Raw genomic sequence first — 25,397 nt, 5'->3', positions numbered from 1 at the left:
GCAGGGATACATTGAATTTTCTCTGGGCTGTACCTCTCTGAAAACTCAAACTTAAAAGCTATGACAGATATATACCTTTATGGGTAGCAGGTAAATAAAAAATATGGTAATGGCAAATAAAGGTATCATACTCACTGTTTTGCCTTGGAGGCTCTGGGAACTAACAGACTGTACAGTTAGGCTTGCTGGCATTGACCTTCTGTCAGGCACATAGACATGCTAGGAACATAAAGGCACAACATAAATTCTGTGATATAAAGGAAATTCTTTTTTGTGGTTAGTGTCAGTGGTTAAAAAATCTTAAATTTTTATTATTAAATACCACTCAAATATTGCTATGAGTGCTTGCCAAGGAAGGTAAGATTAGGGATATATATATTTTTTACTAAAACCAGTAACTCCTAGGCGCCCACAATAAAATTATTAAAAAAAAAAAAAAAGCTCCAGTTTCAGAGTAATTCGACAATACAGCCAAAAATTTACATGGCCTAGTTTTGAATTTCTCAAACTTTTTGGTCTCAGGACTCCTTTATTTTCTTAAATAAAATTTCAGTGAGAGAATGGCATTACTTTACACTTTTGCAGATCTTTTAAATGCCTGCTATAACAGAAGACCGATAGATTCAAATTTATTTGTTTCTATACATGTGCGAGGAAAATCTGACCTCGTGTGTTTAAAATATGTAGTTGGGAAAGGGAAGATAACCTTAACAGGTTTTTAAATAAACAACAATGTGGATACTCATCTTCTGATAGAATACTAAAAGACCCAAAGCATGGTTGTTTCTTAAAGATTAGCAGCAATGTATGTAGTATCTCAAACTTCATCAATGAGCTTTTCATGCTGTTAACATTACATTTACTGGTCTGTTGGTGCTTTGAATGAATCTTTCACCTATGCTGCATCCCATAACAAACAGGGGTCATTTGAAAAATATCAGCTCACTGAGGTATGCATCTCTTTCAACTGTTGACACATTCCATATCAGTAGATTACCTAATGAATCATACTTGCTAACATCACCACCAATTTTAAAAGACTAATCTTTAAGTGTTGGACAGAAGTAAGGCTCATAGTAGCAGATGCAAAATGTCTAAAATTCTTAATGTTGTTTGAAAGTTCAAATGTTACTGGCGATATATGCTGCCAGCTGTTTCCCTTGACGCGACAGGCTCATATTTCATTGTGGGCGAGGGATCTGCCAAGGAACCAAGTCTGATTAGCCATCGTTTGTCTTTACTTTTCTTTTACGTAAAATAACCACAGAAGTGCATTTTCATGATAGAACGATTAGCAGTTTGACATGTGATCAAACTGTTTTATGCGTTTTACATTCCGATTTCTTCCACTGAATATTCATGACAGTAATCAAGGATGAAGATTCAGTTAAATTATTTTTATTGTTTTGCAATCAAGGGCCTTTTAAAAAGAAACTGCCATTTTCTTTTCTTTTTTAACTTTGGGTATGTGGTATATATACAGTGACCTAGGTACAATTTGGAACCGCTGCCTTGAAGTCCTAGTCTTACTCACTCCTGCTTCTGAACCAAAATGATGATTGTGAAAACAGTCCTGAACTTTAAGTTTCCAGACAGAGTCTTGGGGACATCAGAAATTGCATAAGGGCCTGTGGTTCACATTTTGAGAACATGCAAAATGATAGGATCGTCTGAAAGAATAAACTTTGAAAAGATGGAGGAGTTTTGGGGAAGAGAAGATATTTAGTTGGCTAGAACTGGATAGAGCACAAATTCATCTCATAGTTGATGCTGAAACATTTTCAATTCTGATAAAAGAATGTGAAAAATATTCACAATCCTGAAATAATTTAGTCACTTTAAAATCTGCACTTTATATAATGGATTAGATCAGATTTTTGTTGTTTATTATTGCTGTTTCTAACAAATGTGATTAGCCACTGAGTATACAAAGTGAAACAAAATACTGAACCTTAAAGGAAGCTTAAAAAAAAATAAGGTCGATTTTCCCCCAGTGAGATACACTAAGGCTTCCTCTAAAAAAACACTATTTATGGAAATATCAAGCAGATGCTTGGAGGCAATGATACAACTGAAGGCTTCAGTGTCACAAAGCTAAGAAGAAAAGGTACATTTTTAAGTGGTTTAATGTCAGAAAATCATTAGGATTTAAAAAATAAATCAGGAGGGGCAAAAAAATCTCTTTTACTTTAGAATAGTTATAAAGATTTTCATTCACATTGCTTATCAGGTGTCTGATCAAAACAACAGCTTTAGTATTATGAGCAGCAGATTGATACAAAGCACAATGCAACTCACTGCAGATAATCCACTTAATAATGCTGAAACCAATTTAAGGTATGAATGAAAACTTGTGCCATGTCTGTAATTTTTGGTAAGCACTATCATTTCAAATAAGTACCTATAGCATCTAGTTAGCTGGTGAGAAAATGGGGTTTAACACTTTTATCTCCTTCTGGGAATTCCTGCATTTCTCCTTCGAGGCAGGAGACACTCTCTCTCTGCTCCTTCCCTATGAGACATCCCTGTGGAGAAGACACATGGAGAGAGGTTGATGGAACCAGACCTCTGGTGCCAGAGGTGCCACATGGAGACCCTGCCAGTGCTGAGATGCTTACACCACCACTAGATCCACAAGACGTCCCACCCATTGGCCGGTGATCTTCCTGTCATTTCATGTGTTTTGCGAGTCTGAAGAGGACTTTATAGATTGGTATCAGACATATGGTATCGGACATTGGTATTGGACATATCGGACTTATGGGCTTAATCTGGACAGGGGTGTTTTTGCAATTTTCAATTGCTCTTGCATATAAACCTCTTTCATATTCAGACACAAACCCCCCCCCCCAAAAAAACAAAAAACATTTTTATCCTTTCCAAGTACAGAAGGAGTTTAACACAAGATAACAAGGAGACCAGAGGAGGCAGGGTAGAAGTTGTAAGTATGTACAGAACAAATAAAAATTTGTGTGTTCTCAACCTACTTGGGGGATTAATGAGATATGCTATCAAGCAGAGAAGAATGCATAATGTATTCCCTCAAAGGATCTGCTTGGGTTCTCCTGAGAGATGAAGTATTGCATTAGGCTCTACTCATGAGATTCTGATACTGCAGAATATTTTAAATTTAATTATTCTAAATAAAAAGGAACTGCTTCGTCCACCTTTACCTTATCGCTGTCTCTCACAATGAAGAGACAGAGGAGTGCACTAGAAATAAAACCCAGCATCCACATGGTCGTGAGGGAACACGCAGAAGACACGTTACCTTGGGGTGATGAGCTCTCAGCCTGCGGTCCATCGTCACATCTCCTCTCTGAATTGGTGAAGACACCTCCGACCTGTACGTGCGCTGAGGGGAGTAACCCTGGTGAGCAGCCATTGAACCATGGGAAGGTGAGGTGGGAATCGAGTGCATCGTCTGGTCAGAGATGCTAACCATGGTTTTAGGGCTACTCAGAGTACCGTGTCGGGGGAGCGTGCTCTGCTTATTGTAAAACTGACGCTGCTGCCATTCATAGAGCTGCCACATGGTGTCATCCCTCATGGATCGCCGTTTCTCCTCTGCACCGGGACCCAGAGTCTTGTCCTGAGTGGCAGGGGTGACACTGCAGATACTTTCAGGCCTAGTCTTGCTGTTTCTAGGGAGGGTTCTATAACCTTCAGGATAGCGGGCCACAGCCGGGGCTCTGTGGCTTGGCATGTTTCTTGGTAATGTCTGGTAAGATATTAATCTAAAATGAAAAAAAATAGTTGAAATGTAAAAATGAAGGCAACAACTATTTTGCAAATTCTAAATTAAAATAGGTTTTCTTTCTCTTGGTAAATAAAACTTGTGTCAGGGCATTAATACAAGTGGTTTTATTCTTTTTATGACATGCAGTTTGGTAGGCTTAATTATATCAATTATATAAAAGTCTATAAACATCACACAGCATAAAGTGTGGCCTAAATAAAAAGCAATATTCACCACACTTCTTTTTAAAAAATCAGAATGTTCAAGACCTAACAGTAAACCTGTCTTTATACGTTATGTGTTTTTATTACATAGACTCCTGGAACCCCCTTTCACCCACCTCACTAACGCAGGCTTACTGGAGAGTTCCGTGGAGAGGAAGAGTGCTAAAGGTTCTGTCTGTGGAGCATAACCCAAAACCAACCTCACGGCCAGGATGGCCGAGCCCTGGCCGCGCTATCTATCTGACAGGGTAGAATTGCCCGAGGGTTTCTAAGACCGACTCTGGGCGAGTAGTTTCAAACTGCTGACACCTTGTGGTTAGCAGCCCACTGTGTAACTCACTATAGGAAACAGACTCTTGCAGATGTGTGCTGACTATTCTGTTGTGCCATTTCATTTAGAAAGCATGCCTACATGTCTCCTTAAAGGGAAGTGTATCAGTACATTTGCGATTAGAAAACGCAAAGTCCCTGAATCAGTCGTCTGAATTTGGGTAACAAAAATATAAGGGTAAACACTTAACAGGAAAATATTTCAGATATGAAATCACAAATCACAATAAGGAGCAGTTTCTCCAAAGATAAAAATTAATATTCTACTTGATGAAATGGTTTCAACATTTATTTTTGGCTTTTTCAAGTAATCTAAAAATAGCTTATGTATATCAAGCATTCAAAATATATTCTTTTAATTGGGCCTGTTTCTTAATATGGATACACAACAGCACATTCCTAAGCACAGATTATTTCAGCTTCTTAAAATAAATGATCTTAAAAATGCAATGAAAAAATTCCATTTAAGTATTCACATTTGTGGTTCCCTATCATCTTTTAGAGATAGCAGAGTTACCATTGCTAGCATAACCTTTCTTTTTTTTATTTTTAAAGAACCACAACAAAACCTGGAATTAAAAAGAAGAAACTAAATACAACTTTGCATTTATGCTACCATCTCCACAGGAATAAGCTTTTCCCTTTATTATAATGATTTACCTAAAAATAAAGAGCAAAAAATCAGGAAGCGTGAAATTAGAATAAACTCACTGAACTTTAGAAGAGGTTTCAAAAACCCCATTGTCTTTTGATCCATTTTTTCATAAACATTTGGAGGACTTCTTATACAAGCCAACCAAGTCTAGCCACCTGAGCATTTGACATGTTAGGCTTTAGTTTTTTTATTTGTTAGACAATTTGATCACAAAGCTATCTTACAATTCTAAAATCCTTTACTTATTATCTAAATATTTCCAATTCCTCCAATCAGTCCTCCTAAGAAAGTCTTTCTTTACCATCCGGCTGTGCCTTGGAACAGCAATGCTCCCCCTCAGAGCAGGTTAGGCCTGAACCAAACACAACACTCCCAGGAAGAACCATCTAGACCAGGGGGCGGCAAACCGCGGCTCTCGAGCCATTTGTGGCTCGGAAGTAAAGTGGAAAAAACTTAAAGGATATAATTCAGATAATGGTGATTTCATATGTTTCTATGTATGGCTCTCAAATAATTTTTTTAATTTTTAGGATTGGCTTCTTTTCCATCTCAAAAGTTTGCTGACCCCTGATTTAGACCACTCATATGATGGCTCTGGGGAGAAATGAAAGAGAGATGTATCCAATATTCTGATATAACCAGGAAAAAAAAATCCCATTTCCTTCCACCTATACCTCCCTTCCCCCAATCAAGCTCATTTAGTTTCCTTCTTAGCCCCACATGGAAGCCAGAATTTGTAACAAGTTTAGAGTGGGCAACACCAGGTGTCCACGTAGGAAGAGTGCATTTAGGTACAATTGATTCTTGGGACCAAAGCAATTAGGTGTGACATATTGTGGTTTACGTGGCCATTCATAAATTCACGATACATGATAGAGACCTAACCATAGACCCTGGCAGGTGCTAAACCTTTAGCAAAGAAATGCTATTCTGATAATATAAATAATAGCTTTATAGCTACTAAAAAGGGAAAGATCATTTATAAACATTTAAAGTGGTTACGTGCCTGTAAATTAATGCGAAAATTCTAGCCCAGAAAACATAACGACAACAAACAGTGAGTGCTGCCTAAGCAGTCACCATACATAACCACAAGCACAAGAACACAAGCTTCCAATTGTTGTAGAGCGCTACACTGAACGTGAGTTGCCAACCTATCACATGGTAATTAAGAGGAGTTCTACTCGGTTTGGTTAATTAATGACTACACAATTAAAAAGGCTCTTCTGCCAGCTGTGGGACTTTTGGTAACTTTTAATAGAAAACTGGGTTGTTACCAAATCAATGTATTTGTATCCCATATACGAGGGGATTTCAAAAAATTCCATTGCTGTTTAATTCCACTTATCCACAAACTTCTTGAAGCTGCTTCATTCTTTCTAACATTTTGAGATCTGGTTCTCAAAAAAGTACAATTTCCTTCAGCGCTGTTTCCCTAAAGAGATTCAAATGAACCAAAGTATGATTTACTTTTTAAGTGAAAGCTTAAGAAATGAGCACTCTGTCAGGTTTTGTCCCCCATTCACCAGCAGCTGCCTGTCAAACACCATGGAAACCCTTTTGCTGTGATTCTGCCATGCAGAACAATGGCTCTCGGCACCATGTGTCTTAACAGTGCCTTCCACTGACAAAGAATCTCTAAAGCTTTGTTCAAATGCAGGCATCTACTATTTGACTAAATATTAAACCTCTTTCTATCAGGATTTTAATGGGAAAGCTTTTTATAAACATTAAAAACAACGATACCATGAATTACCATAACAAGTCATTTATTCAAAAATACACACATAAATAAAATGCCACAACTATATTTGAAGGGGCTTGTGTAGTAACGTAGATGGTATATTTTGAAGATCGAAACGGGGACTCCAGCCATCTTACAAGAACACCTAGCTGACAGCTTTTATAGGGACTGGCATCACAGTGAACGCAAAGATGGAGGAGGAACCCAAAAAGCCTTAGCTCAAAACAACCTAAGACCAGCCTTCAGAAGCTGTTAGATTGCAGTCCAAAGAAAAGAGTCACGGAAAGCCTGAAAGTATGTATGTTAATTATGGCTCTCAAGGGACCTAACAGTGCTGGCAAACTAATTGATGCTGAAAATGAAAAAACAAACCAAAAGACTAATTTCAAGCTAATTTATTGAATCCCTATAAGGACATAACACAAAAGTGTAATTTTACTTGGGTGGACCCTGAGCCATGCTGACTTGGATTTTACTTTTTCCCTGAGAGTGGGCCTTACTAAGGATCTCCACAGTCTTTTGGAGTTCTGTGTTCCCAGGGATTACCTCTGGCTTCATTTCTGTATAATGGAATTTATTTTTGAAATAGCAAACATTTCTTACAACCATTGCTCTGAAAAATTAGATACATGAGCACTGAGGGTGGAGAAGAAGAAAGTGGAGCTGAACAACGCAGCACAGGAGGATCCTGGAAGCCAGGCTGTGAACTGCACTTGTGAAAGGAGACTGGCTGTCCAGCGAGTGCCAAGATCAAACCATCAGAATTACACAAAGGTGGAGCATTCCTACACCTCAGAAGCTTCACTACTAAAATAAGCTTCATGTCATCAAACATTACTGAAGTGATGGTTTCAAGAGTGCCCAGACCTTCCCCGCATAGTTGGACAGTAAATATATGAAAGAACGAGAGTGTGCAGGCATCTTAAGGTTCACTAAAAAAAAATTACACCACCAAATTTGTGTCCACTGACAGAGTATTTTTGTCTCATCTAGAAGCTGTTACAAGAAGCCCTGGAGATGTAGTGGTTACATGTTGGGTTGTTAATTGAAGGTCAGCAGTTCAAATCCACAAGCAGCTGTGGGAGAAAGACAAGACTTTCTACTCCGATAAAGTGTTAACGTCTCAGAAATCCACAGGGGCAGTCCTACCCTGTCCTACAGGGTCATGATAGCGAGTTGGTTTGGGTTTTCACAGCACACAATTCCATCCCCTTACTTCTTCGATGCTTTTCGGTGTTCCCTCAGACTTAGACTCTTTCTTTCACCCATTCTCCCTGCTGAGTGATTTGATCTATTCTGATCCTTAGCTTTAATTACTTTTGATCGACCCCCCAGACTGAACTCAAGTCTAGAGCTCTCTTTGGAGACATTCACAGGCACCATTCATTACTTTCTCTCTTCCCCAATGCCTATGTTGTAAAAGGTCCCAGACGGCCCTAGGTTGTTCAGCCAAAAGGCAGAGTATCCCTTGATTTCTCCTAATCACTCTTACAAGCCTTGAGTAAGACTGGTTTCCAATCAAGCACATGCAAGCAATCAACTAGTCTTGTTAATGATATATGGTGACTATATCCTGTCCCCTGCCCATTTCAATTACTCCCATAGTTTGAGTATTTGAGAAATACTCAAGGTCAAAAAGTTTGACCTTTCTCTAACTCATTCTCTATAAATCTGCACCCAGAGATCGACTGAAGCACCGTTCTAACTAAATCTCTTCACTTACCACCTCAGTGTTTCACCCACTACCACAGTGGTAGTTACACCACACCACCCTGGATTCATTTTTATTCCAATGGTTAACAACTCCAGAGCTCTGTGCACTTCAGCCAAGACATGCATCCTATCCTTCACATCTGAGCTTGTATCTTACTTCTTACAGAAAGATTTTCCTGGAAGCTTAGATGGTGCTGGTTGTCGCTGAACGGTGTTCTTGTAGCACCCTTTCCTTCACTGTATTTACTGTCACCCTATCCTGTGTTTCTTCAACCACCTTCTCTATTGGACAATAGAAAACAAGCTTCACAAGAGAATCTGGGGTTGTTTTCTGTGGGGTTTGGTCTCGATGTTACTTGTCTCATAAAATCCTTGTGTTGCACATAGGGTATAGACGCTTCTAAGAGAAGACAGCTAGAGTGGATCAGAGGGTGGATGGAGACAAGTTTCCCCTGGCTTATCATAATTCAAGGAGGAAGAAGTGACAGTGATTGGAGGTAAGATGAAGGGATTTATAGGAGGTAGATCTTCCCGCCTCTGATTCCCAATGAACCTGATTTCTATCTATAACCTAAGTTTTCCCTTGAGCTGGATGGCTCCTTGCCATTAGTAAGACAAATGACAGAGTAATGGGTGACAGACTTACATATAAGCATCACAGATGAAAGATAAAGGAATGAAGCTATAACATCCAAAACAGAATTTTAAACCAGTACTTCTGATGGGTAGCTTGAAAATCAAAGCTTCACCAACTTCGCTTCAAATAAATGTGGGTTCAAAAATCAAAATGGCAAGACACATACCCCCTGGTTTCTTCTTCATGACCTCTGCCTTTCTGAATTTTAATCCACTGCTCCAACTGCTGCATTGAGTTGGTTCTCTGGATGACCCGATCAGCATCTGGATGTGAGGGTCCCGGGTTTGGGTGACTTCCGCCTCTGAGATCTGCCAGGCTCACATTAACTGTTTTGTTCTCTGAACTATTCATAATGCCTGACCGGTAGTGTCCACTTTGAACTGTGCATGTTGTTCCGCTATCATATTCAGATGGCAGAGAATTCAATTTTACACTATTAATTTTTGTTAAAGGTCTGTCTTGGCCATCCTTCTGAAATCCGTATTTTTCAGCTTCTAAAGCCCTTTTTTCCTCAATTTTGCTCATTTCCTTGTTTCTGTGGTTGTTCTGGACCTCTGGCTTAATTAGTACTCGATGGTTGGGAATATTATTGAATTCTTTACTTGGTACATTTTCAGATGTAATTGTGTCCACTCTAAAACCAGAGAAGAAAATTAAGAGTTAATCACAGGAAATAATGCACATGGGTAATTCTGAGTTTTAATCTGAAAGTACGTGAAATTACCTTTGACTTTAAGGGGAAAATAGAAAAACTGAGAGGGTCGTGGAAATAAGTCTGCATTGATTCCCAATGCTGGGGTATTAAAATGTTAGGCCAACACTGGAATGTTGAAGTAGAAAAGAGAAAAGAAAACACAAAACACTTAGGGTGCAGAGCACTTGGGAGGGTACAAAGTGCTGTGTGCTCTCACCAAAAGAAATCTGTGAATAAAGAAAATTAAGATGCCTTTGATAATAAACCCCACACACGTTTAGGATAGTATACTTCTTCAGACTACTATAAGGCTGGTCTGTAATTGGCTTGATTGTGAAATGTAGCCTAATGCTATCAAAAATCTGAACCAATCAACTTAACTCTTTAGATCTGTACTCAAAAGAAAGCAAGAGTGAAGGTTCAGAGCTCCTGGCACCAGAATGCCGATGTTCAGATGGCGGGACAACCTCTTGCTGGTTGTGTCTTCAGGCAAGGTACTGAAACGTCTAGTTTCTTTTTTGGTAATATACAGATAGAATAGCGCCGCGGTCAGAGGCTGGCAGTGAGCCCAGATGAGTTAACCCACGGCCAGCACAGATCTTATCCTCATCAGTATTTCATTCCATCAAGCAACCTTTAGATTAAAATCTATTTCCCATGTCCATCTGTCCATCGAACAGCTTTATGACTCACTGTGTATCATGGTTCCAGTTGTTATCTAAATCTATGTCACTTTGATGAGAATGGCTTTCCTGAGACACTGCCAGGCCGGATGAGAAGGAGCAGAGTCCGGGCCTCACAAAGATCTCGGAATCTCTCCACATTTCAATTCATAATAACGCTTTTATCAGATCCTAAGTGAAAGTGGCCACTGAAGCCAACGTTAATGGGGTATGTAGCATACCGTAAATGTGTGTGTGTGCACAAGCTTGTTTGAAATACAATCAGAGAAGATGAAAAGAACTGTGATTATTTTTCTTGGAGTTGAGGTACAAACTATCCAGTGAATCGCTAGTCTTGAGTACCAAATAAGACTTGAGAAAGAATAAAAATAAGAAAAAAATGGTAGCAGACAGAGTGGGCTGCCTCATTTTTCTCCTGAGGAGTGGCTGGTGGGTTGGTACTGGTGGTGGTAGTATTGCTGACCAACAAATAAGTCTTTACATCACCAAGGCACCTGAGACAAACCATAGCTTCTAGATTAAATGCAATATTTGACCTTGAAAAAAGCTTACTGACAAAGATTAGGGACCTTCTTCTTCTTGAAAGATAAAATTAATTAATGCAGGCAATACTTTGATCATGTGTTTACGGGCCTGATGTGTTTGATTTTAGAAAATCCATATCTACATCAGATAGAATTTAGTAAGGAATCTGGACTTAACATTTCAGGAACTGACTTAAACATTTCAAGTCAAATGCTTCCACTCCGATGAGGCATTTACCGTATATACTTCAGTGTAAGCCAACCCAAATATCAGCTGAGGCACCTAATTTTGCCACAAAAACAGCATTAAAAATGTGCTAAAAACTCGGCTTATATACGAGTATAATCAGTACGTTATGAATCAGTATCCAAGCAATATTTTGTTCTGTGTAAACATATGCTGGAATTAAAATTTAACCTGTCAGTGTGTACCAATGTTCAGACATACCATGGTCAGGTTACAAGAAATGCCATGGGGAAAAATTGAGCTGCCTTTAAATAACAAACCACTCCTTGACTTTGGTGCTATGACAGGAAACAATAGTATCTTAAAAATGATATGGAAAAGTTTATAAAAGCCACTGAAAATTTACTCTAAAAGAAGGATTTTCCCTTTCCCCTAAACATAAGGAAATGAGTGTTTGAGGAAAAGGAGCAATTTTTAACACTGAATGCTATATATCACAAAAATATATTTTTTAAAAAACCTTTTTCATCTCTTGTCTAAAGTTATTATTATTTTTTTCACTACCCTTTTGCCCATCTAAAGTTATTATTTAAAATTCCAGTAGCAATAATTTCTCCCCTTCAGATTTGGAAATATTTATCCTTTAAGAAATATAGGATACATGCATTTTTTTTTCTACACAGAACAAAACTCAATCAAATATTATGCTAACATAATATAAATAATGTAAAGCTTGTGACCTAATTTTTAAAATGAGATATTGAAATTATTGCAGCAAAAGCACTGAAATACTAAAAAATTAAAATATGATGCAGTGAAAATTTTGCAGAGAAACTATATACAGTGAACCCTCGCCACTTCGCGCTTCGACTTCTGCGGCTTCACTCTATCGCGGTTTTTGCGTAACAGCACCCACTGCCTACACCCGCTCCTTCAGAGGAAAAAGACGGCGACCCACCTGTAGAGTACGTCCCTTAAGTCATTTCATAGGCTATTGATTACAGTATTTGTAAGAACTATGTATAATAATACTGTATGTGAAATATGTAATACTGTAAACTAGATGCCATAAATAATATAATAAATAATAAATGATAATTGTAACGTCCAAAATGTTTTACTGTATTTTCCCTTTTTCGTTTAATAAATTGGGTAATACGAGTGTAATGGTGACTAAAGGGTGTTTTTTCATGTCCTCTATGCTCTAACTACGAAAATATTTGATTTACAAATAAGGAATCCTACTTCGCGGAATTTAATTTATCATGGTAGGGTCTAGAACCGATTAACCGCGATAAATGAGGGTTCACTGTATTATGACTATTTCTTGAATGTCATCAATAACATGTACAGTAAGGGACTGTGACATTGTCGCTCAGAAATGAAATATTTTATTAATTTAGGAGAAGTGAACTACCAAAAATCAAACCAACAAAAATCCTATATCTTTAATTCTAATAAGATATATCTTAATAAATATTTGTAAGTATTCTAACCTCACAGGAAAAGAGAAACTATAACCTAAAAATGAAATAAACAACTTCCTTATTCTTTCAAAATATATCTGACCTTTGAACAACACAGGGGTTAGCTGCACCAACGCTCTATCAACGTGTGCATAACTATTGACTGCCCCAAAACTTAACTCTTGACTAGAAGCCTTGCTAATAACATAAATAACTGATTAGCACAAATCTTGAAAACGTATTATACAATTCATCACATAAAGGCTGCATTTACAATATAAGAAAAATGGTATTTCATGTAAGGTTTTTGAGCTTGCTAGCATAGCTACAGTAAGTGCATGAATCTCCTTTTCTATCTCTCTGTTTTAAAGGTCCTTATGCTGGCTTTGTTGATCTTGAAATGCTGGGCAACCGCATCTGCAGAGCTTAAGTTTTTCTGTCCACAAAAACGATACATTTCTTTAAACAATTAAAATACCACAAAGGAGAAAGCTCTGTACATAGGGCTGTGACCTTGTCTACTGTTCCTGGGCTCAACTTTTCCTTTGAACGTCAGGACTTTCCTCTGCTTCTTGGGAACACCCTCAGCATGACCAGTGGCATGTCAGTTTGCAGAACTGCACGACACACGAAGAGAAGTGCCCCAGAACCCAGACGGATCATGCTTTACTGCAATATGCAGTTTACTGGAGAGACAAACAGCTCATGCAAAGATGAGCAACTCATTAAAAAACAAAAACAGTCCCTCTACCCCTAAACTACATGTACGTGGATCCAAGAAGTGAAAACCATGTTGTTCAAGTTATTATAATAATATTATATTGTAATAATTTTTACATTATTATAATTAGATAACTTCAATTTGAGTGACTGAAAATGAACAGGGCAGGATAAAAATGCCAACAAGTAGGAGTAAAATAAACTTTTTATTTCTATAGTGCTGAATACCAGGGAGGAAGATCAATTATCAGCAACCCAAGCAATGACATCAACTCAACTGGTTAAACACTGTGGAGTTCAAAACCAATTAGGTGACCATATGTAAAATGACAAATTTGATTAGCATGTTTTTCACCCTAAATTATGAATAATAATTAGTTTTTAGAATGGTAAATAAAATGGAAAAAAGAGTAGGATTAAGTTGACCATCTGAGAAAAGTACAACACAATATTAAAATTATCAGGAAATAAATTATTTTGGTTATCACATTGATCTGTGAATCCTTAACAAGGCCCCAAAAATGTTTTTCTGAAGTTAAAATGATTTAAGGTCTTTTTCAATTCAGGTTTCAGTGCCTATTTTCCTGTAGTTATCAGTGAAGTCACCCAATCTTTAAATAAATTCAGGCAGCTTTCATATTTGGAGCTTCAGCAGTGGATGTCCCTTCCAATACCGTCCAGTTTAGAACATGGCTATGGCCGGGCAGGCTCTTATAAACCGCTATCGAGGTCTCTATAGAATTCTAGGGCCTCCCTGCTTTCGCTTCACCTGCCTTCCTTCGACTCTACAGTGATGGCTTAGGTTGATCTGGACTCAGTATTTAATAAAATAAGCCTAATTTATACACCGGTCTTGGTGGTACAACAGTTAAGGGCTTAGCTGCTAAATAACCGGTCAGCGGTTAGAACCCACTCATCACTGGACGGGAGAAAAGAGCTAGCAATCTGCTTCTGCAAAGACACCCTGTCACATAGTTCGACCGTGGCACAGAGGTTGCTATGAGCTGGAATCAACTCAGTGGCACATGTCATTAACCAACAGGTTTTAAACTGGGCTATTCAGCTTCAACTTACATGGTGGTAGAAATTAATGCCCTTTTATTAGTTCTTAATATCATATACCCCAAACAGCAAACTCAATCCAGTAAATCAATTCTGACTCATAGTGAATCTACGCAGGGTTTCTGAGGCTATTAACTTTTACAGGCGCATAGAGCCCTTCTTTCTCCCATGGTCTGGTTAGTGAGCTAGAACTGCCAACCTTGAGGCTAACAGTCCGACACTTACGAAACAGCATCACCGAAGCATTATAACCTCACTGCTATCGAGTTGATGCTGACTCATAGCAACCCTACAGCATGGGGTAAAACTGCCCCTGTGAGTTTCCAAGACTATAACTCTTTGCAGGAGTAGAAAGCCCTGTCTTCCTCCCAAATATCATATAAGGATATTAAAATAATTCATAGGATTAAAAAGAGAAAGAAATCGCATTTATCAATTTAAACAACACATAACTGTATCATTGAGAAATCTAAGTGCTAGAGTTTCAAAAGCAAAATTTGTCAAGAAGTATATATTCTTAGCAATAATTAAAAATTCTTGATGAATTATTTTCTGAAAATATCATAAAAAAAACCCAAACAAAACCGAAATAACTAGAAAATACTGAGAAAAAAACCTTACGATTCTGTTTTGTTAAATTCCAAAGACAGATAACTGAGTATACAATTACAAATTAACTTCATGAACATAAATTATCTTGAGACTTAGGATCTTAAAAAGTACTGTCTTGGCTGATAAAAATCGGTGTCAATTAAGATAACAATAAAAAATGTACTTACCGGAAATTAAAGGTAATTCTGTAAGAAGAGAGAACATTCAGTTTGAATTTTAGAATTCTAGATTCACCCCAATACACTGATAGGTGAAAATGAGTAAAGGTGGAATAAAATGTAGGTGTGGCTAATGCTAATGAAAGGTATATTAATTTAATACAGAACAACAAGAGTGGATCCTTGTTTTCCGAGGAAAAATGATTTCATAACATGACTCTTAAAATGGTATGTACTATGATAACAACAAACTTGCAAAAGATGGAGTAAAATGTGAGTAGAAATCACCATTCCTTTCCCTACAAGCCTTTACCTTTTCACGGGTTCTGTTTGTACAAGAGCAGCATCTAACATGGCCTTCATCCACAGTTCCATTTCCTTCCCTGTGTCAGTGCAGAAATAATAGGTCCGCATGTTTGGATGGGCTGCCTGATTGAAAACGACATGCCGATTTGAGAAGAAAACACAGAACTCTGAAAAAGAAAAAGAAAAGTTACGTGGGCATCTTACATATGTGATTGCTACCTAATTTTAAAGAAAGCAGATTTTCTAGCTAAGTTTAGGAATGGCTTCAGAGAATAATATAACAATCTTGAAAAGGGTATCTTTTTCCCTCTAATTTTCTCCTTTTTCTTTTAATTATATCCACTCTAACATGTAAAAATAAAAGGTACGAAGAGGGAGAAAATCCCAAACCAAAAATCACTGCCATCAAGTAGATTCATATTCCCTTGTTCAAGAATAATCTTCTCATAGCAATAAGGAACACAATTGAAATGCACATGTCATAACATTTTCCCCTTATGCTAGTTAGTAATTCCTTTAGTACTTAAAGGCACTGCTACAGTAATTATTTTGTCAAGAAAGTTGTTATGAGAAAAACATATACCTAATACACATAAAGGATTTACAAATGATCCAAAGTAGTAAGCACTTTTAGCTTTTCAAGTTTCAAGAAAGAATGTAGAAACTTTGGGTTCAAGAATGACTTATGTTACTGATGAAGTAGGAACGCCATTCTGATGTTTTTTTCTTTTGGTTGTTTGTTCTGCCTCTACGTTAGAGAAACGGAATGAAGAAGATGCTGATGGGAAACTGCTACACAAGGAATGAGCACTGATCTTTACCCTTGCTCTCACATGCCAAAGATGGACACATATCTAAGGGCCTCTCAGCAACAGCGATGGCTGTGTCAAAGAAGAAAAAAAGGTTGAGGTGAGGAGTTCCAGGGGGCAGGCATTTATCATTTCCATTTTAAAAAGCCTGCGACAGTTTCCTCGCAGAAGTGAAAAGGCAAGTAAAGCCAACAAAGGCTATTTTAGCTTAGAACGAGACAAGAAAGAGTAGGGCAGTCAGTGTGAAGTTAATCTGCTAAACCTGCGGACGCTTTATCCTTGCGATCTGCGACCATCTGCTCTAGCGGCAATGTCAAATGAGCTGTCTCAAACTTTTTAGGAAGAAATCAAGGTGTAAATAAGTTCAACAAACTCAGTGATCAAAATAACGATCAAGGAATGTTCTACTTACCATTTTGATAATCCGCAGCATTAATGTCAACAGACTGGGAGTAGTAAAAGCGGCTCAGAAATTCAGAAGAAACAAAACCAGAGGAGAGATTTTGAAACAGAAATTACTGTTCTTGTCATAAATAAAATGAGTATTAAACTAAATAGTTACACAGAAAATATACTTAACACACAATCATTTTAATTACTACTTTTTAAACTATTCTAGTATGTTAAATTACTGCCTGTCACCCTGATTTCCCCTCCTTTCCTTAAAATTTCCACATGAAACTCTTTAGTGTTCTCAATTTAACACTGACTTGGGGGGGGGGGGTTCTCTAATTTTATTTTAATCATAATCAGAAGGCAAAGAATGCATGCTTAGCATTAAAGTGGACTCTTACGTGAAGTGTGTTACTCAAACCAATGGTCTCACAGAGATGAGAAGGGGACTAAGGTATGCTTGAATTTAATAACAGCAGATTTAACCTCCAGTAATTTGTCTCTGAAGAGTATCTCATGAGGATGTTGTGCTTAGGATCAAGAACATCTTTGCAATTATCCTATACTATATTGCATTTATTAACTTAAACCAGTTTTATCTCAGACAGCACTGTGGTAGTCACATAATTTCATGTCAACTTGATAGAGTGAAGGGGTGGAGTTTAGGTCATCAACCAGGTCACAGCCTGATGTGTCTCCCAGTGGGCATGGCTTTCTCGCGAGGATTCTGGGAACTTCCTCGCTTTCTACCTGGAGGGGGGCTACCTTTCTCTGCCACATGGAGCCAGGCTGATGGCAGCCAGAGCCCTGGAGACACATCTACCACCATTGGTTCCACAAGACTTTGGATGCACCGGTCCTCCTACATTTTGCATCATTGCATATGTGATTTAAGTCTAGAGAGGAATTTATAGACTAGTATCAGACACATGGGATAATATTGGACTTGATCTGGCCTGGGCTGGGGTGTTTTCTCAATATACAATTGCTCTTTGATATAAAACTCTCCCTTAGACAGATATGAATGTTTGTCCCTGGTTTTGTTTCTCAAGTCAACCCGGACTAACACAAGCACTCTCCCACCAGATTTATGATGAGAATTTCTAACATGTAGAAACTTTGAAGGTACAGTAAAAGGGTCACCAAGATAACAAATATATTCAATAATTAGCATTTTGACCTATTTGCTTATCTATGTTATATATTGTATACATATGCATGTGTATATGTATACATTTTTAATTTTAATTTCACCCCACAACATTTCTAACAATGGAAAGGAAGACACTGGACTCTGATACATCCCAGCATATGCTTTGAATTAAGGAGAACTTCTTTTGCATAATCACTGGTTAAACCAGTACCCACACGAGAAAACCCAGACTCATGGTTATCAAAGAGATTCTGACTTGCAGCGACCCTACAGGACAGAGTAGAATGGCCCGTGTGGGTTTCTGAGACTGCAAATCTTTGGGGGAATAGAACGCCTCCTCTTTCCCATGGAGCAGCGGGTGGTTTCACCTGCTGGCCTGGTGGTGAACAGCTCAAGCAGGGCTTCTAATCAAGGGTTCACACATATATACATTCATTCATAAATATAAAAATGACCATAGTTGAAACTTCTCTCTCTCTACTAATCTATGGATGACATCCATTTTAATCAAAATAAGTGTCAAACAGATCATTAAAAAACATGTTGACTTCCTTACCTTAAAAGCATATTTGCGATTAATGTGATCCTCAGAGGTAAGCATGGCTATCTGAAAACTCGGCAATAGAATGCTTCCAAGGATACCCTCTTCTTTTTCATCTAAGAGAGAATGTAACATCCAGTTCGAAGTTTAAATGTCATGAGCAGAATACATTTCCCCAAACTTTATTTTGACTACCTCACGTATTGGCATTAAAACTTAAATCCCAAACCCATTGCCATTGAGATGACTCGGACTCAGCAAACTATAGGGGTTTGTGGATCTTCACAGGAACAGACACAGGGGCTTCATCTTTTCCCAAAGCGCAGGCAGCAGGTGGGGGAGGGGGGGCGGCGGGGGTTAAACCTCTGACCACGATGTGGTTAGAAATCCAATGCGGGCTCAATAGAGCTCATGGCCTGGCATTAGGTAAGTCTTCATATGGTTTTACGTAAAACTATCAAATAGCAGAAGTTCTTTGATCAATGAAGTCACCCATCCCAAGTCAATCAGAAATTGTTCCCAGAGGTTGGAAAATGTTAATTAGATGTAAACAACATACTTTTGGTTGACATATATACTGTATTCAACAAAGCTTTTTTAAGTGTGATTCCTTGAAAATATATTATCTTTTAATTAATGACATGGGAACATGACAAAACTAATCCATCATGTTTCTGGCAGGAATTAAGTACATAACATTCTAACTCCAGACAAATGCACAGCTTGTTCGTGTACATCTTTCGGTCTCTCCTCAATTATCTCATCATGGAAACCGGCCCTGATGATGCTTCTGAAAAACATCTCAACTTCCTAAACCCTTTCTCACAGCCATCAAGTCCATACCCACTCATAATAACAGGACAGAACTAGCCCTCTGGGTTTCCGAGACTGTAATGCTTTACAGAGTAAAAGCCTCCTCTGTCTTCCTTGGAGCAGCTGGTGGTTTTGAACTGCGACCATGCAACTAGCAGTGCCACCATGGCTCTGCAAGACCTTCCATCTTCCTTTTGGATTCCCCTCTGTCACAATAGCTCTAAGATACTATATGTCCCATGTCCCCACTTTGTATCATCATCTTTCTCTCCAGCTAGAATGTAAGCTCCACGAGGAGATGCTCAAAATCCATGCCCAAAAATGAATAAATGAATGAACACATTAATACATTTTTTAACTGTGCTATAAAATCATATGTTTAAAAAAAATAACTTTCAAGGCTTGTTTTTATCAGTCATTCTGATACACAAGAAGATAAGAATAAATTATAAGCCTACAAGCAAACACATAACGAAACGCATAGCTAAGAAAATGATAAAACATTAATTTTGCCACAGTATAGATTCACATAGCCTTGGTGCTTGAGGGCAGAAACGTTTATGAAATTTGAAATACATATTTCACCTTTGTTGCCCACAAGACAAGTTAATAAAGCTGTACATCAGGTTGATGAATTCACCAATGAGAAAAGTCATCAGTGGGAAATAAGTCTTTATTATGCTTGCCAGGTTTTTAAATTTTAAAACATATTAACTTAACGAGGAATCTTCTTCCCTCCTTCTTTCTATAGTAAATGATGAAACTTCCAGAAGGACAAAACAAATTACATTAAAAGGCGGTTATTTTAATAGGTTTTCGCATCACAGGTGAACAAAATTTTGCTTAAACGCTATGTGCTCACTCTATACGTGTTCATGAATACAAGGAAGAACGAACAAATGTGCAGTTTTATTCTAAAAGTAAAGAAAGGCACCAACAAGCATCACCAAGCATGGAAAACATGACATTTAAAATGAATGAGTCACACCCTAATTTTGAATCCCATTTTCTGTTTAGATAAAGGGTACAATCAGAAATAGCTCAGAAAGTCACCTTCATTTGAAAACAAAACAAAACCTCTAACATTTCCCCTAAATATAAACTCTTCTATAGTCCTACTTTGGAGGAAGCAGTCTTGCCTAGAGTTGCAAGGTTGCTTTAGAGCATGCAGAGTCAGCCATGCACGGCGGAACTTCACTGGCACACCTGGGACTTGTTCTCAGCCCAAGCCTAGCGAGCCAGTGTCAGTGCACATGATTCATATACTTGGGCCTCAACTTCCTGTCTGTAAATTTGGGCATGAAAGGACTTAACTCAAAAGGTTGTTGTGGGGATTACATGAGTCAATAATGTAAAGCATTCAGAAATGGCTATACATTATATTGCCATCATTATGCAAAACGAAAGGCATTGCATATAAAATAGTCATCTTTGGTGGAAAGACCATCCCTAAGATTTGTTTACTATGTTTCTCAAATGCTTTCAATCATGGCTTTATTCTGTTCACTTCTATATCAAACCTGACCTAAGAATGGTACTACTTCCTACCACTCAAGAGTACTTCACTGCTAACAAGAATAAGTACTTTATAATGCTTGTCAAATGAAGCAGCTCACTATGGGGTCAGCAGAGGCCTAGTGGGACTGTATGGCAGCCTCTGTGGCCGATGCTTCTTCCTCTTTCCTTCCTCAGGTGGTAATGCCAAGGACAAGCCTCCTGCACATTGACCTCCATCACCGAGTGTGCCTCCTGGGGAACAGGACTTGGGACAGCAGCCAGCAGAATCACAAGCTTATTGGCTCCAATGACATTTTAGATTCCCCATTTAGCTTGTAAAGTGGTTGGGGAACATGTCAGGAAACATACAATTACAGTAGAACAAATAGCTCACAGACAGGAACATGATTACTAATGATTATTTCTCACTTGGAATACTCAATACTGTTAACCAGTCTGTTAGGGTCTAGTTCAAATGCCAGGGTGATTTTTCTAAAACATACATCTGATTCTATCAAATATAAGAGTAATAATAAGCATTGCCAAAACCCATTGCCATCAATTGTCCCTTGTGATTTATGCTTGGCCAAGCTTACAGCCTTAATAGTTGCTAGGTTTGGATATAACCTACATTTCAGCAATGCAAGGCCTATGGAGTTCTCTAAATATGCCACGATCATTAAGGATTGGCACATGTGAGGTTAGTTTTTTCCTCAATTCACCCTTTTTTCTTGACACCTTCTTTTACAGGCCTACCACTCATTCAGCATAATGGACCATTTATCATGATAATTCTTTCTCATACTTAATATGATGCTCATCTCTAAGTCCCATTAGGATAGGGTTTTTTTTGTTCATTTCTGTATCATACTATTATCTTGTAGTATACTTCTCTAAGAACATAGTAAATTATTATTGATGAGATAGTAATCTATTCTTCAGCGACAGTTTCCAACCAAACAACTTAAAGTAAGGAAGAAAGATCAATTGTTCAGATTCATGATTTTTTATTAGAATGGAAGCTGATTTCTTGGTTCTAAAATAGCCTTTGTACTATTGTAATTCTCAGGTGCCAATTGTTTATCTTAAAGATCCATGTGGCACATGAACAGATTTTTCTCTAGACTTTTATTTTAAATCATATTAACCAGTAACTTATTAATTCTACTCAAAACTTGCTGCCATTGAGTTGATTCTGACCCATAGTGTAGGTCTGAGGAGAACCGCCCTGTGCGTTTCCAAGGCTGTTACTGTACTGGAGCAGAACATTTTACATTTCTCCTCCGGAGTGGCTGGTGGGTAAGAACCCCTGCCCTTGTTATACTAAGCAGTCCAACTCACAACCCACTATATCACCAGGGCCTCTTAACTGGGGAATATTAAAATAAAAAAAAACCCTCAAGAGTTTTGATATCTATATTGAAAGTCTAACTATAACAATACTGTTTTTCCCATCAGCAATATTAACAGCCTGGTATGCATCCTTATCACAACTTTTCCTTGTTTTAAGAAGAAGGCTAGCATTGTATTACTATTATTTTTAAACAGGATCATTTTCCTGCAATATTTTTCACTCGCCAACGTGCCATGCCAATCATTAATACCCTAAAATCATTTCCTGGAGAGAAAACAGGTGACCGGGAGGTAGGTGTGGCAAAGCTGCTATGTGGCACTGAATTCAAGGACATTATAGAGAAGAGGGTGATACGATCTTTACACAGAACAAACCAGAAGAATACAATCGTATTACAGACACTAGAACAAAACTCTGACTAATTCTCTTGGAATCACTAAATTGTCTTGGGTCATACCTCAGTCGTAAGTCTATACAGAAAATATCTTCTTGATAGTATTAATGAGGAACAAAGTAGCAAAAACGAATGTAATATTATTTCTTTAAAAATATTCCCAATGTTTAACATCCATGAAACTGGAATGATCAAATATAACACAGAAACATAGTTTAGGGTGAACTCACCTCTATAATAAAAGAGGCAAAGGTCAGAAAGCACAAACCAGCGTTTCTTCCACAACTTCATGCCAGTACTGTCCTGCATTAGATCACATTGAAGGATAGACACTGTTTAATGCAACACAATTCAATCGACTTCCATTAATGACATTTACTTAAAAATACATTTCTTAAAACAAGTTTGGCTTGCTGGGTGTACATGGAAACAGAAATGGTTGACCACAATTTTGGCAGTAATTTTTTTAAGTGCACATATCATTTTCCAAATAGCCTCAAGTATACTGGACTTTGAAGAATGATATTGTCATGTGTAGGAAGTACAGTTGAAGCAATTTAACGTTGCTTCATATTTGTAAGCAATTTGAAATTCACTCTTCTGAACATACATCTGTACTATGCGGATAATGTAGCAATGTGGTAGACCAGATTTCATAAATATGTTAATAATCAATACAAAGGAAAGCACAGGAATTGAAATGATTTCAAAGGCAATGTGATATAAAATCACTACAAATAAAGGAAATTCATACAGATACATTTCACCATCTTTTTTTTTTAATGGAATCAGTTTGGGGTTTGCTCATCTTGCAGAAAAGAATGACCATTTGGCAGCATTTTCTAATGAATTTGGTTCATAAATATCATCTCAAACAAAGTAAGGATTTTAATAAAAATTACCTTCTTCCATGCAATCAGGAAAAAAGTGGAAAAGACAGAACAAAATAAAGACAAAAAAAGAGAGGTGGAATTGGGTGAATATTGTTAAAGCCTGGCTATAACTACCCTCTGGTAATGTTAAAGCTAAATAAATTATATGAGTGAAAATCCCTTACGAGTAAAAATAGCTAAAGCTGACAGCCACCCCAAGGAAAGGACGAAAGTTAAATGGTGCGTGGTAGCTCCCATTTATTACCTATCGTGTTGTTGTTTTTAAAGATGATTGGTCTTCATCGCAAATTTTTTAGATACAGCGATTTCAAGTGAACTTACTGTAACAAATTCATTGAGATATTTTCCTCTCTAAGTGTAATTTTTTTGATGCTATTTGAGAATATACACCAGCTCAACAATTTAGTAGCCTTCAAACTGTGCTTCCACTCTCTCCTTCTGAGTTGCTCCACAGCCATTAACATCACGCCACCCAGGTTCTTATTTAATCCTCTGAGTTGCCATTATCAACTTTGATCTCATACAGATCTCTTAAAAAAAACAAAATACCCAAGAAAGATCTTTTTAAAATTAGTCTAATGTTTTAAAGAAGACTTCAAAGTGTATTTTTGGTTTAAATATTTAAAGATTATCCCAGGGGAATAGTTTTAAGAGTTCATCCAACATGCAATGAATCCCGTTTTCATTTGGATCAAGATTCTTCTATGGAATCTTGGATCACAACGTTCAATAATGGTAGCCAGCTACCGTTTGGTTCTGAATTGTCACAGGAGGAAGCTGTTGATGAAGGCCACACATTCTGTGTCCCCCTCTTCTTGACTCCCCTGCTTCCTCTGTTGCTCCGGGGGACGTGATACCAATGGCTGTGCTTTGAAAGACTCCTTGCAAGCTTTTATGATTGTACAACTAACAAGAGGTAGATCACAAGCACCCAACTTGCTGAGCCAATTAACTCGATGTTCTATGAAATTATGATCCTAAACCTCCAGAACAAGGAGCCAAATCCTATGAAGATTTCAGTTATACATACATCATCTCAATGGCTTTTCACTTTTTGGCAACAATGGAGGTGGTACATTGTTATATAGATGTCTATTACCTAACTATTGTCAAATTGACTTTTTACAGCTATACAATTTATTGACAGCAATTATGATCATCTGTTTTGCATCCCAACACTTGATCTACGTGATCACTGTCAAGCCTCCTCACCCCAGCCCAGCCACTACGAATACACTGTTGTTCTCTATATCGTTCGGTGACATCGACTGGCTTCCGGCTCAGTGGCACTATGTACAACATAACAAAATACTGCCTGTCCTGTGCCGTCCTCACAACTGTTCTGCATACACCTGCCCTTTCTGGAAGTGAGGTCAAACAGCACCTGTCCTGTGGGGACTGGCTTACTTCACTTCACATGTGGTCAAATTCCATCTCCAACTGTACCAAGTGTGAAGAATTCACTTCTAGTGGCTAACTCGTACTTCCCATTTTGTTTGTCCACCCATCTGCTGATGAGTATCATGATTGTTTCAACCTTTGTGGCATTATAATCAGTGCTTCAGTATTGTCCAAGACTCTTTTTGAGTCTCTCTTCAAGTAGTCTGGGCATATACCTGTGAATGAAAACTGTTTGGTTATCTGACGGTTCCATTTTTAGTTTTGTGAGAAACTGCCATACGGTGCTCTACATGGTTATTATAATTTTCATTAACCACTAGCAATAGATATGGGTTCCAATTTACCAACATTTTTGTTGTTGTCTTACTTAGCAATACCAGTAGGAGTGACATATGGTTTAGAAATAACCATCTCTGATGGCTAATGGCACCTTTAATGTGTCCGGTGGTCATTTGAAGCTCCTTTTTGCTGAATTGTTTACTCAAGTCATCTGTCCAATTTGACTGGGTTGTTTGTCTTTGCATTGTTATGTTCTTAAAGTTTTAGAGACACAAGGGTGGATCAAAAAGTATCGCTACCAGGAGTCTAGTTCATACATGCACCATTTTATTCCAAACAAAATGTACTGAAACACAATTGTGTGGCCAGTGGGTGGCTACAGACATGCGACCTCTGTAATGCGCTAGTCTTAGTTT

The 25,397-nt window shown here is 37.9% G+C and overlaps 1 protein-coding gene across 22 annotated transcripts in view; it reads right to left on the bottom strand.

Annotated features, from left to right (window-relative positions):
- The window catches only part of PLEKHA5 (pleckstrin homology domain containing A5), a 256,011-nt gene that overhangs the window by 67,536 nt on the left and 163,078 nt on the right, over positions 1–25,397 (bottom strand). For 12 of the 22 annotated variants that reach the window (XM_045288458.1, XM_045288461.1, XM_045288465.1 and 9 more), the window contains 6 exons: positions 22,639–22,711; positions 18,366–18,466; positions 15,462–15,577; positions 9,209–9,676; positions 3,272–3,737; positions 136–219 (listed from right to left, as the gene is read on the bottom strand). In XM_045288458.1, the coding sequence (XP_045144393.1) occupies positions 136–219; positions 3,272–3,737; positions 9,209–9,676; positions 15,462–15,577; positions 18,366–18,466; positions 22,639–22,711 (1,308 nt within the window). Of the gene's footprint in view, positions 1–135; positions 220–3,271; positions 3,738–9,208; positions 9,677–15,157; positions 15,176–15,461; positions 15,578–18,365; positions 18,467–22,638; positions 22,712–25,397 lie in introns of all 22 variants that reach the window. The other 10 variants (XM_045288457.1, XM_045288459.1, XM_045288464.1 and 7 more) reach the window with 1 other exon arrangement.

The sequence above is a fragment of the Echinops telfairi genome, unplaced genomic scaffold (assembly GCF_000313985.2).
Source record: "Echinops telfairi isolate 266 unplaced genomic scaffold, ASM31398v2 ScPeMD7_21;HRSCAF=78, whole genome shotgun sequence".
NCBI classification, from domain to species: domain Eukaryota; kingdom Metazoa; phylum Chordata; class Mammalia; order Afrosoricida; family Tenrecidae; genus Echinops; species Echinops telfairi.
This window is presented reverse-complemented; position numbering and strand designations above follow the sequence as displayed.